General features: G+C 36.4%; 1 protein-coding gene across 4 annotated transcripts in view; it reads right to left on the bottom strand.

The window, feature by feature from the left end:
• LOC117972675 (unconventional myosin-Vb-like) overlaps nucleotides 1–14,569 on the bottom strand; it is a 113,641-nt gene that overhangs the window by 30,769 nt on the left and 68,303 nt on the right. For all 4 annotated transcript variants that reach the window (XM_059024267.1, XM_059024272.1, XM_059024274.1 and 1 more), the window contains 8 exons: nucleotides 13,607–13,872; nucleotides 12,771–12,852; nucleotides 11,884–12,024; nucleotides 11,519–11,641; nucleotides 9,765–9,848; nucleotides 4,836–4,982; nucleotides 3,407–3,504; nucleotides 571–657 (listed from right to left, as the gene is read on the bottom strand). In XM_059024267.1, coding sequence (XP_058880250.1) covers nucleotides 571–657; nucleotides 3,407–3,504; nucleotides 4,836–4,982; nucleotides 9,765–9,848; nucleotides 11,519–11,641; nucleotides 11,884–12,024; nucleotides 12,771–12,852; nucleotides 13,607–13,872 — 1,028 coding nt within the window. The remainder of the gene's footprint in view (nucleotides 1–570; nucleotides 658–3,406; nucleotides 3,505–4,835; nucleotides 4,983–9,764; nucleotides 9,849–11,518; nucleotides 11,642–11,883; nucleotides 12,025–12,770; nucleotides 12,853–13,606; nucleotides 13,873–14,569) is intronic.

Consider the following 14,569-nt stretch of genomic DNA (forward strand, 5'->3'; position numbering starts at 1 on the left):
ATATTTCACCTCCAAGTGCAATACTGCCTCTTGGGGATGTAAGAAATGCACAAGCAGAAAACTCCTACAACTAAAGCCAGAGTGTGGCAGGTTAATAGCTATACTCTGGTGTAGTTTAGATATTTTTGTAAGAGCTCAACTGAGGTTGCATGGCTGCTTTAAACATTGCATTTTTTAAACAGAAAATTATACCAAGTGAATTTAAACAACACCAAAAAACATCAACTGATATTTTTACACACACCAATTTGATCTTTAACCTGCAGCACACTCAGCGATTCTCTGTCACAGATGTTTGAGTTCAATTTATAAAATGATACTTTTCACTGTGCTGACACAACAGTCCCCCATCACAACTCGCCTTCACCACCGAGTCTCAAGCTGGAAAGCACTGTTTTGAGTAATATCTCGGATGCAATGTTAACTTTTCAGACATTTCAGAGACGTCTGCGTTCCATCAAAAATCTAATTTACTTTACTGCATTAGCTGTCAGATGAGATCTACAAATCTTGCCTGACAATGAGATTTTTGTTTTCTTTTTAAACCAAATATTGGCTTGAAGGAAATACCTGGAAGGGTATCCGGCTGCACTGATACGAATGGTCTCCAACACACCACAGGCTCTCAGTTGCTGCACTGCTCTGCTGGGATCAAACCTGCAAAAATGAAATTGGAAATAAAAAAAAAGAATGTTTTAAGACGACTTGTTTTCAGTCTTAGGAATCCAACAAAAAATATTCACAGTGTACATTAATTAAACCAATAATGCAAAATGGTTCAAGTCAAGTTGATGAGCAGCTGAATAAGTATTTGGGCTTGATGCCAAACCTATTTAATTATAATAAGAAAATAAATTGTCTGAATGCTAGTCAGTAGGCTTCTGAAACGTGTGCTCAATACTGTAAATTGACGACTGAAAAGTTGCAAGCACACTTCTGGTAGATTTATTACTAAGACACCTTGAAAATCAGACTGAAGGCTTATAACATGTATGAGGACGTGGAGATGGATACGCCATACAGCAGACATAGTTCTGTTTTGTGAACTATGAGATACACCAGTGCTCCAGATAAGGTTTTGGGTCATTGAGTAATTTACTCTATGTGCATAAACTATTTTGGGTGAGTAAAATGCAACATTACCTTGAAGTCACGAGTACTTCCAATAAATACAATACATACTAACTTATGGGGTATGTATTAACTACAGCCTTACATTTTAACTGCAGTGTTAATTTGAACTACTGTACAAAAACTTGGCCTTATTTAGTCCTGCCTTAATAGTATATTTTTTTAAACTGTACCGATACTGCACTAATGCAACTAAAGAATTGATAATATGATAATATTAAAGCAACATTAATGTACCTGCAATTTTTCTTTTCATTGTTAACATCCTGACAAGTGTTTACACTTACAACTTTAAAGTCGGTTTCAAAGCTCTTTTCAAAATGGCCGCTCTAGTGCACTGATAGTGTAAGGATTATTGCCCATATTGTCAAACAGGTAACACAGCAATAACGACCCTGATGTGGTCCGGAACAGAAAAGTCCGAACAGTTGTTATGTTTTTTTTTTTTTTTTGCTTTTTTATTTATTTCTAGAGCTTTGAAACACACTGTAAAGTTATAAGTGTAAAATGTGCTCAGGATGTTAACATTGAAAAGATAAATGACAGATATGTTATTTAAACAGTTGTAGCAACACGTGGGGACATATAAGAGCATATGGAAATAAGAACTTCATAGTACATATATGAGTGGTCAAAAAACGAATTTAATTACCATTTCAGAGATTTCTTCACATTTTAAACAAAGGTAAAAAAAAAAAAAATGCTTAGATTGTAATTTCAAGGGGCAATTAATTTCAAAGAACTCGACCAAGGCTGTGACTTGAATTAATATCTGATCATTTCTTTAAATTAACTTTCAGGTGCATCCCCTTAAAGGTATGCTAAGATTTGTTCACTTCAGAAAAGACGTAAGGAACCACAGGCATGGAAATAAGACTCTCATTGCATAGCAGTTTGATCCATTCCTGGTTTTACTACGAGTTTAATAAGACACACCTGAGCTTGTTACCTATACACCATGGCTAATCAAGCTCTTAGTAAAACCTGGAATGAGTAAAACTGCTATGCAATAGAGGCCTTATTTGCATCCCTGAACCATGCATGAAAAGTTACAGCGTGTCCAGTTCTTTCCCAGAACACATACAGATGGATTCTAAATGAGTCTACCTTTACTCAATGTCCAAATGTATCTTATGGTCCTAGAGCCAATTTGATTTTGTAGATCCCTTTTAGAAGTTCCCTCAACCTATCCTCATAATTCATAGCCTTTAGTTAAAACACCAAGAAGAGCAATATTTAGCTTCATATCCAAGTCTTTTTTTTTAAATGGGTATTCAAACAGTGTATAATGTCATCCCATTTGTAAGAAAATACATATTGTTTAGTAGCCCCTGATCTGGCAAGCTTTATCAAAAGAGTAAATACGAATAATAATACCGTATACAGATATTCCTTTTTAATTTTGCCCCAAAATATCAGTTTGCATAGTTTATGCTGAATAGTAAATGTGTATAATTCATAACCACAAGTATAGAAAAAGCTACAATATTTTCCTAACTACAAATATTGAATTATTGAGGTAGTCTGTAAGAAATGAACCCTGGTCCTGTACACTCTCTCTGTATCGTCAGCGTCACAGATGCGGTTTGTTAAATGTCTGTTTTAAGGTGAGTTATAGACTCTTTAATTAATTAAAACCTTCTTTGCAAAGTGCAAATTAACTCCAGATAAATTATGACAATTAACACAGATTTTCTTTTAAATTCCCACACAAACAAAAGAAATAATTGCAAGAAGCACTGCTCGTTAAGAAATTCACATTATTTCGTAAATCAACATAATTTCAGAAATCACATTAGGACGATTATTTAATAACGAAATAGGCATAACGACCGCTTGAAAATACCATATTCAATGCTACATACTGATTTGTTGTTTAACGCTGGAGTTATCATTTACAAACTTTTGAAAATCCTGCAATGGTCCTATGCAGTTGATTGCATCCCAAATGAACATAACACATGTTTTATCAGAAGAGGAAGGACAACCATTAGAGTAAATTAAGTACTTTATATACAGCTATCTAAATGATTTACCAAATCATATCACATGAGAGGATGATGAAATTAATCAGGATGTATTTGCATAGTAGATCACCTCCCTGAAACCAATATTGTCCAGAAAATACCATTTATAATAAACATACTTAATCTGGTCAAAGCCCTCATTCTTATTGCTGCCCTGCAACAATTTTGACCCCAAATCATTTCAGATGTATGTGGTACATGTGGATGTGGAGTGGATATGGAATTATTTATAAAAAGTGTGTACTTACGAGAAAGAAAGTTTCTCATCATTGGGCTTGATACAACGTACGTAGTGGGGAGTTGTGGCGTTCAGTGTTTCCATTAGTAAACTAAGTGAGTTTCGGAACTAGAGAAAAACACAAACATCACATATTACAGTAAAACCTGGAAACATCACTCACATTATGGAACTTGAAAGACTTCTATTTCACACTATCTCAATATGCTCCTTAGTAACCTGTGGGGTCCAGTGGTTAAAAAAAGGGCTTGTAACCAGGAGGTCCCCGGTTCAAATCCCACCTCAGCCACTGACTCATTGTGTGACCCTGAGCAAGTCACGTAACCTCCTTGTGCTCCGTCTTTCGGGTGAGACGTAGTTGTAAGTGACTCTGCAGCTGATGCATAGTTCACACACCCTAGTCCTTGAAAGTCGCCTTGGATAAAGGCGTCTGCTAAATAAACAAATAATAATAATAATAATAATAATAATAATAATAATAATAATAATAATAATAATAATAACAACCCTAATTTGAATATAGTGCTATTCAACATGTCTCAAATTCTTACCAATGACAGAACCACACTCCACTGGAAATTTGATTTGATAGATTTCCCTGCATAATTTGTAACCCCATTTGTTGCGACTCCTCGGAACAAAGAACATCAGTAATAGCTCCACATTCTGGGAGATGGGCCATCATTTTTGGTACTCTGCTCTTGGGTCATGATTGTCTCATGGCTAATTTTACATTCTACATTTCATTAGTGCAATACCACCCTTCAAACTGTTAAGCTACCAGGTAATGGTGCAGGTTATCACGGTTGACATTATGAAAATATCCATTTCCTGTTCTCAGAATGGATGCTCTACCTTGATTGTTTCTGCACTTTCACTGTTGTGTGGGAGAGGAGAAATATTGCTGTGCCTAAATTCATACAATTATAACACACCTCGATGGTGTCCAACATCAGGGAGCACAAATAAACACCATTATGACTGTGTTTTAATGTGAAAATGTAAAGGACCATCAGAGAACATGACACTGAACAACAAATATTATCAAGGATAACACTGCATCTAAGTACTATATAGCAATAAGAAACACCAAGCTGTGCTTTCTTTGGAATAAACACACTGTTAGGTGTGTTGTTAGTGTACAATATTTAAGGAATAATCTATTTAATTTTTCATAAGGTATTATTAGGACGCAGGGGGATTGAGAAGTTTGAAACAGACAAATTACAGTAAATATCTAAAGAAAACTAAATAATGGTTTAAGTTAAATTCATGTTTTCAGTTGAGGTAATTGTATTTTTCTCCGGGTCATCAAATATTCAAGGTAGGATTGTATATTTTCTTGTTGTTCTTTTTAGTGATGATGATAAGAATATCTAACCAGTACACTGTTGTCTAAATACAGAACTGCTTGGAATCATGTTCGGCTAATCACTTACCTGATGGCCAACGGTTTTCCTGTGGTCCTTATTTGGCGCTTTGGGAATCTGTTTGGCAGACCGGACATTGATCTTTGAAGTCTTTGTGGTGGATGTGGCGGGAACAGGATCTTTGCCATCGTGGAAAAGGTCGGCCACCAGCTGGAACTAAAAGAGGTGGAACAGAAATATTTTCAGTCAGACTGGTTTAGTCTCCCTTAACATTATCCAAGTATGCTTACTTACTGTATTCAGATGTGAAACTACAAGCAAGGGCTACAAGAAACGGAGGTACCTTCTTGCAGTGCAATTGGAATATGTATTACATATTGCTATTAAGTCACTTAAAATGGGGTGGTCACAATTCTATGTAGATTCACCTTATGAAGGATCAGTAATGTAAATAGAAGAAACCAAGGGGAGTAAAACATTCTGGCTATTGCCTTTATTTGTGTTAACGTTTGCCTACTAGAGTATTTAAAGTTACAGTATGGATGCAAAGCTGAAGTTTCTTGAAATTTCCATTGTTGCCCAACTGAACAATAGTTAGCTCAATACAGACTTTCATGTAAGACTGAATCAACATTTTCCTCTACATTAGTATTTATTTGGAAGTTTAGTGGCTGGTGATGCAATAATTGACCAAAAAATAAGACCTGTATGAGGTATTTCAACTACTTAATTTTTCCAAATCAAAAGACATATTTCAGACAAAATGGAAATCAATATTACTACTTGACAATACAACTGATGGGCTTCCAAATGAAAAACATTAATTACACCACCTGGTTGCTTATAATGTGTACCAGTTTCATTAAAAGGATGTACAATAAAGGGAGAAAACGCTGACCAGCTTTGATGCTGAGCGAGAGGTTTCTTTAGCGATTTGCCAGATTTAATTGAACTGCCATTTCAGTTGTATTATCAGAGCGATCACAAGGGTTCACTCTCCCCACACTCTCACAAAGAGATACAATCCCAATTAGACATACTAAGATCTTGTTTTCTTTAAAGCATTAAGGAAATTCAGTACCATAAGTTTTCTTGTACATTGCCATAAAAAACATCTTCCTGCCCAAATCCTCCTATGCTGTCTTGTTCATCATATTCCTGCAAACACCTGTATCTCATCCATCTTGTTTTTCACTTTTCTTATCTGCTACTTGTTTGACAGTCAGAGATGAATCTCCTCTGTCGGTTTACTCTTCTGTTTCCTTTCACTTCTCACAGCCTTTTCAATGAATATCATTACGATGTCTTGTCCCCGTTTACAGGTTGGAGAAATAGAATTAAAACACCCCAGACAAGACGACTGTTGACCTTCATTAGAATTCAGATACGGTGAAAAAACATTCCGAAAGGAAATTATTTATATATTAGTGCACACTATATTGTAGTTTATTATAAATAATATTTCTAGTTAGTTTTACCAATATAAACCAATGGCATTACATTTATAAATAGACAAAAAAAGAGTCATTCAACCAAAGTACTGCCCAGACCTAATGTATTTCTAAATCAGCGGAGATCAAAGCCAAGGTGGAACAGTTCTGTGGTTTGCTTCATTAACCATTGGTTTGCATTAGTCTTCCCATTCATTATCCCCGCATTCATCGTCCTCTGTCACAGTACTTAACCCATCTTCTTACCAATCTTTTCTAGTCAGGGCTCTGTATTCACATCAGAAGTCACTGCTTGAAGGACTCGTAGTTTTAAAGCTTTGTAGTTTTACTTTTCATTAATTACCCGCCATTTTTTACTACTTTCAAGTTTTGTTTTAGTTCCATCCAAGCACAACAAATGATACCCTCTATTCCCTGGAAGATGGGCTTTCTAAGAAAAAAAAAGCTTTTAAAGGAAAAAAAAACATAAATACATAACCAAGCTCATTTATTATATACTGTATAGTTACCACTGCATGATTTATAGTGATACTTCTTCTTTATGACAGCAGATTGTACAAGCAAAGAGGCAGTTAGCCAAGGAATGAATCTGGACTCCCTCGCTTATACTTTTTTAAATAAGAATTTATAAAAACACAGGATAGGAAATGTTATGTATAGTGGGTTTGATAGCTGGTAAAGTTGAACTCAACTATATATATTTACATGCCATAGCATGCGCACTAAATTTAGTGCGAGCGATAATTTAACGTGCACGAAAATGTCAGAGACTACACGTGACCACCTTCATATAAAAAGCCCAGCATATCTTTTGGTCAGTAGCTTATTGTGAAGGTGGAGGTGGCTTACATTGACCAAAAATGAGCGATCAACAGACACAGCACAGCAGGGGACAGGCAGAGGCAACGTAAAGCGAAACTGCACTGCTTACCTTTTAATTTTAACATGTATTCCTTGTCTGATGTAAAAAAAAAGCCGTTTTCCTTTGACCTTTAATGCATATACAATAAAAGTCATGTTGTGCAATGGCATATTTTTCTTTTTGTTCTGCTTACTTGAGAAATATCTTCCTTATTGGCACTGTCACCCTGCAGAGGCTCCATGGATCGGGGTGAAGTGCTATGTGACTACAGTCAAAAGCAATTTTTGGCTGCCCGCCCATTTGTTTCTAAAATTGCATTGATGTACTGTATTGTTTTGGAATTCTTCTTTAAACCCGCCTCTTTAATATAACACGTGTATTCAACATGTGCAGTCTGCATTGTATGAGTGACATTCCCATTAAGCCAATCACAGCTCACAGAGGTAGTAAAATAGCCAATAAAATGGCGCACAGGATCTGTTTCCTAATGCACACGTGTAACAGCATAGCACCCATAATTTTGATTAGGATAGCGAAGCGAAGGCTTGTTTAAACTTTATTTAACGTTGTGTAAAATTTAAAATCAGTAGCCAAAAAGTAGTTGGAGATGTCACAGAAGTGAAAGGAGGAGGCAGAACAGAGGATTAATTTTGCACTGAATACTTTTAACAGCAATGCAATATGTCTGATTTGCAGTGCAACGGTTACAGTTATGAAATAGTATAACATACAACATTACTAGTATCACACACTGCACAAAGCAACGTATTTGAGTTTACTGGAAATGAAAGAAGCTATGGTCTCAACTAAAGGTTTTTCTGAAAATGAGAAGAAAAAATGAAAATGCTGTGGATGACAGTTTTATTGTCAGCAAAGAGATTGGATGTGCTGCCAAAGATTTTTCAGATGCTGAATTTATTAAAATGTGCATGCTTAAAACACCTGGTGTAGTATGCCCTGAAAAAAATAGAACATTTTTCTAATGTCAGTCTGTCTCATAACACGGATGAGAAGCCTTTATCAATGTCTTTATGCGATAAGCCTATCAGTACAACATGTAGAGCAATACAATCCATTACAGTACAAGAACAAACGAGTCAGCAGATTATCTCATCCATGTGATGGATTTTGTGATGACCGTTTGTAATTGTGCACTACATCTTTATTGTCTTGTTTGGGCTGAATGATTGATCTGAGGGGGCAAAAAAAAGCCTAATGCTGCTTGAGGTTTTTCCTAAAATGAGATGACCTGCTGGCAAATGCAATTAAAATAAATGTTACTTTCAAATATTCTCCATGCCATCTGAAGTGTCATGGAGATTTTGCCAGGATTAATTAGGCATCATCTCATTTGCAGCAAGAGCTATGTTAACCGAAGTCCGAAGTTTTAAGTGCAAGTAGTTGGTGGTAAATTTTAGGTGGTAAATCACCAAGATTTCCTTAAAATTGACATTAGCTACAAATGTGCTCATTGGTTTCTTCTTCACATGCTATTCACAAATGTTTAAAGCATATATTAACACCACAGTATAAAAAGAACTGAAGACTGCCTAAGAAAAGAACGATTTAACACTGCAGAGTTAAATCAGATAACGGTTAAACACAATAACAAATAGCTGTGTGGAAAAAAAAAAAGTCTGCTGGTAAAAAATGGAGACAAATATACTAGAGCTCAAGAGAGATTGGAATTATGCACAAGAAAGAAATTGAATTAAAAAGCAATATAAATGCACCGGTCTTCCATATACATACTAAAGCTAAACTATTTATGATAGTAAAATTTACTTGGGAACCATTACCACTAAACAACATGGTTGAACTGCCATAAAACCAGATTAACTATTCACCCTCTGTCAGCATTGTTTACTATAGGGAGTGATACACAGGCTGTGTTACCGTGGTTCACATTAAAAAAAAAAGGCAGTCACTGTGTTTGAAACCTGTTAGTGAACTCTTTGCAGCAACACTTCAATATAGTGTGATGTTATTGCCTTATTAAATCTCACATCCCAAGGGGAGCATTTACCACTTCTAATCTGAACATTGCAGCTCCAGTTAATTTTACTACCTCCTGTGCGGCCAGTGCCAGCATTGCAGATACAGCACTGCATTATGCTTCTCACCACAGAAAAAAAAAAAAAAACAACATTTCTCTGTCAGACAAAAGATCAGTAAAATCAGTACTGTATTTACACCCCCAGTAAGATAATCTGTGTGTATGTGTGTGTGTTTTATATGATTTACACACAGAGGTTTCTTGCTGAATTAATACAAAATAAAAATATAAATTATAATAGAAAAACACCAGCCATAGCACAGTCAGTAGAGCTACCTGGACAGTGCTCATTCCATTAGACATCATGATGTGAAATGAATCTTTAGGCTTATCAGACCACTTTCTATTCAATTGATCTGAACAGGTACTAAAAGACAAAAATACACTTGAGACTTTAATCCCCATCTTTTAATGATCATCACAACGATGGTATCTAGAGAAGCCAACGTTGAGATCAGTTGAATAGACCTCCTTATCTCAATGATCAGTAATCAGCTGTGCTTTATTGTTCATTGACAAAAATTGATTCCCACCTCCTGAATCTTCCTGTGATCTTTTTCCAAATATTCACACAGTTAGAAAACACAGTTGCAGCATCTACCGTATTTCCAGACCCAGTCAGTACCTACCTTACTGGCTTTCAGAATACTGATATGTTCTTCATACACTGTGTCCCGGTTTTTCTCTAGAAAACCATCACACTGGTACTCCACCTGCCAAAAAAAAAACAATAAAGATGAAATTCGAAGCTAATGGATAAAGCAGAGCTACAGAAAGAATGATACCCATGTTATATTACTCCTCACAACATGATGGTGACGTCACACTGAGTTTGATAACATTTTCAGTGACTTATTTGTATTTACTATTGCTTCATGTCTTTATGAAACACTTTTTCCATATACATTTGTATATATGATCTGTCTTCCGCCATTTTAGGTGACCATTCAAACCACCAGACATACATGAGCAACCAATGACAATGTGGTGCTCTTCTTTATAGTAATAAACTAAAACACTTCTGACAATGCATGAAGCTCACGGGAATAGCAATTGGGAAAAGAAAGTACTTTAGCACAAATGGAACTTACCCTGACCACAGACCCTTATTTATTGGTCAGAGTAGTCCAATCTGAATGCTGAAACTACACCTCCCATGGTAATAAAATGTAGCACAATGTAACAATGCATCCTTTTAGTATTTATGGTGCAATCGTTTTGAATGAACCATCAATAACAATAAAATATCATCAATTAAGGCTCCTGTACCTCCCACATCAGATGCAAGTTAATGTCAGTTTGCATTACCAGGAATTTTAAAAGCACCAATTACAGTATCTTAAACAGCCCACTCCAGATGAACAGGGAAGAGCGGGACATATAGGAAATGGATTACTCTAGGTAAACTCACTACAAATTACAAATTAACTCTATAAACTGAAATGTCTCAAACTTGCATACTTTTACCAACACCAAATATCATACTGTACATACAACGGCAGATTCCTTTCTAAAGTAATAGAATGAAGGTACACTGATTTTTCAAATGTGGTTGTTCTTAATTCGATGGCCGACAAAGACAAAAAACAAATGGTGGTCCCAGTGAGTATCATTAAGGCTGTATTTTCTTCATGGTTATCACAGATTTCATGATTTCCATGAAATGTGCCCATTGGCATGTAGTATGCAGTCCCCTGAGAAAATGACCACTTCTGAAAGAGTAGTGTAAATATGCATATTTTTTTATCACTTAAAAATAAATGCAGCAAATGTTTGCCTTATTGATGCACTACCTGTTACACTGCAATTAGGAACCTGGCAGCCAGTTTAGTTTGCTTTTGGTAAATGATTGAACACACTGTACAGAGCTGCACAATTTCTTTAAAACTGTTCAACGAAAAAGACACCATGCATCAAAGACTGAAAATATTTTTCCTAAAGACCGCTTTGTCCAGTACAAGAAGGAGACATTTCATGTGTCTATTATTAGGTGGACATAAGAAACTAAATATTCTACAATTTAGAATTCACTGTTTTCCAGGTAAGCATTTAAATATTAAGAAACATTTCTAGAGAAAAGTATCAGTTTTGAATGTGACAATGCTATATTTTTTCTGCTTTCATAAATGTTATGTTTAAATCGTGAAATATCTTGAAATACCTATTTTTAAATGGTGAAATAAGGCATTTTGTACCATGAAAAAAAACAGCCCTATTAATCATAGACATGTGGTCCTTACTTAGGATTAGACCCAGAAAATATTATTGTCCAACTTTTCCTTTTTACCATAGAGGGAAATACAGTTTGAGGCACTGAACCATCAGCAAATGTCAACAAATAAATGAACCTTTTTCATAATCTGAAAGCAGGTTCAGGACACACCTTATCAGCAAAGTGAATAATTATAAAAGAGGTGTTGGACATCCTGGGCTTCTGAAAGTGCAGGCTGTTAGAATGCCTGTCATAGAGTTTCTGGGCCCAGTTCTGATCAGTTCCTTTTGGCACCTGTAAGAAGAGAAGTCACATATTAGTTTATCTGACCAGGAGACTTAGGTCAGGCTTCTGATTTTTTCAAACCTTAGGGATCTTGAACACGGCTGTCCCTGCACACTCACAGCAGAGGAGGTGCAACATGTTTTGCTGAAAGGCTTTCTGAACTTGTGGCACAAAGGAAAGCCTAGGCCAAGTCAGACCTCTTTGCATGTTGAAGATACAATATAAAAGCTAATTGCTGTACGCCCTCTTACCTTGCACTCCTCATCCAGCAAGTCCAGCACACCCAGCTTCGCCTCAATGAGGCCAATGCAGGGCTGGTTGTCGCAAAAATCTATAAGAGTCCAGGGGATTTGTTCCTTCATGTATTCTTCCTGCTCCAGTTTAAAGACATGCTAAAACACAACGGGAATGGAAGAGCTGTTATTAATAACACAAGCTCATTAAAATTGCATGTTCACTATGACAGCTTATCATGGTTACAACTTGATCTTACTATAAGGACCTATGCTTGTAAGGTTTCTTTAGGTGTTAAAATGCAGTGCACCGTTAATGTAGACAAACTGGAAGTGCTGAGGCTCCAGAGTCACTTCAGCAAGCGGAATGACAGAGAAAGATATATCATACGCATCTCCACTCAATACCCCTGAACAGAGTCCATTCATACCCTAGGCAATTTAGACCATGTTGTCTTACTAAATAATATCCTGTTCTTATCACACAAAACTAAATACAAATGAAAGGCCAACGTTACTCGTTATATTCAGGTATTACTTATCCAGTCTCTCCACTACAGCCAAAGACATTTTATTGTATTGACTTTTTCACTGAAATGCCTTTCTGCCTAGCATATTTTTTGTTGAACAGAATAGACAAATGAGATGCAACAATTCAAGCCCTTGTGGCTATAGAAAAAATATGCACGCTACCAAATACCTGTGTGAAGGAATGCACTGTATGCAGTAGCAGTACCAGCCCTCTCACAGATACTGTAATTCAAACCTTATTGGCGCCAATGCCAAACCCTCTTACCATGAATAACCTGTCCTCCCTTATCTCCCCAATACACATTTAAGTAGTCTCCATACTGCCTACCCCAGATTGTCACCCCCCATTACTAGTGGAAACTGAGTTAACTTACAGAATTAAACTGCTGCTGCAGCTTTTCATTGGCATAGTTGATGCAAAACTGCTCAAAACTGTTGAATTCGAAAGTCTCAAACCTGGTATGAAGGAAAAAACAAAAGAATGTTTAATCAAAACATATTTACTCAATCACGTCAAGAACACCTTATGTCTATGTTTTTTAGGCAAAAATGAGGACTGATAATGCTTAAAAACAAATGTCAACATATGCCTACAGAACATTGATTTCATGTTTTTCAAAATTTAAAAAGATGGGTGCAAAATTCAACACATCTCTTTCTGTGTTTTTATTCAAGCAATTGTTGTGTGCCCAGTGCCGCAAGAAGAAAAAATAAAACACCCAGTTTCTTACTAATTGTGTAATATTAACAGGTGGTTTTCTACTTAAAATGGTGCAAATTAAGAACTGAGAATTCCCTCAATTATCCATAACTAAAGAATGAATTCTAAATTCTGAAGTACAACTACAGTATAAGAAAAAGAAAAACAGAATGAAAAAGACATTCTATTAAAATGTTTGTCTAATACTTGACTTTGTTTCTAATATAGTTTTTCCTCCAAAAGGTAGAACACTAACTTACTTATACTTATTGCAAGTGAAATGTCTACTATTTAGATCACTGATCTCAGACAGAAAAGTATTACATTTATTGTGTCTGCTTAGCCCTCATTGCCTGCCACTTACATCAGAAGGCCTATAAGCAAATAGTTCTACCTCCCACTCAGACAAGAGATTCCAAGTACAACTCAAACAAAAAAAATGTAAATGTGAAACCACGGCAACGCTCTGAGTCCAGTTAGTTGTTGCTAGGCAGACTGCAGGACTCTTACCCGTATATATCCAGCACTCCAATGAAGGAGTGCTGCTTGCTGGTGGTGTGAAGGGCTTTGTTAATGTGCTCCACAATCCATTTGAAGAGCTGGGCGTAGATATGTTTGGCAAGAGCGTTCCTGGCATTGACCGCCTGCTGCATGGACATGGTCTTGACGTAAGTTTCTGCTGTAGTCACCAGCTTGCGGTGGCACAGCCAGTGCTCCATCTGGTCGTGCTCTACTCCCAGCAACTCGCAAAAGTGGTTGAGATGGTCGTCTTCTTTCTGAGAGGAACAACAGCAAAAAATGACCTTAGTAAATGAAAGAGGTGACTTCCCGTATTGAAAAGAATTTGTACCTAGCGCCAAGGAATAAAGAAAGTCAACATCAATTCAATAATCCTCAACAGTCCTGGAAACCATGGATCTGATCATCTTTGTGCTATTGTGACTTGCTCTTGTATTTTTTTATTGACGTTTTTTTGTTTTTGTTTTTTTTGCTGGCTATGAGTATCCAGTTTATAAAAAAAGTTAATTAAAAGATATAATACAACAAGTTGTCACTAAAGCCATCTTTCAGAACCCGGATGCGTTCATATGCGAAACTATAAAAGCTGGAGCTGGTCCCCAGGGCCTGTTCAGCTTCATTTAAACAACTTTGCTGTGACACTGGAATCCACTTAGGGCGACGTGTGTTAGTTTGAGTCTTTTTAAATCACCTTAGGCACTTGGTTGTTTTATCCTCAAGCTCACCAAAGGACTCTTTATCTCATTAACAGCACTGTACAGGACAGATACAGTTGAGCACTTTGCAGAATAGACAGCCTATTAACATTGTGACTGAAGTGCACCACTACGCTGTCTGCCTCTACTGCTCTTCTACAATATCGTGCCTCTTAATAAAAGCAGATGTCTTTAATACAGGTCTGTTTTACAGTACATGTTCTCCTGATGCGGCAGAATTAAAACAGAAAGTGGAATG

This window comes from Acipenser ruthenus, chromosome 1 (genome assembly GCF_902713425.1).
Source record: "Acipenser ruthenus chromosome 1, fAciRut3.2 maternal haplotype, whole genome shotgun sequence".
In the NCBI taxonomy this organism is placed as follows: domain Eukaryota; kingdom Metazoa; phylum Chordata; class Actinopteri; order Acipenseriformes; family Acipenseridae; genus Acipenser; species Acipenser ruthenus.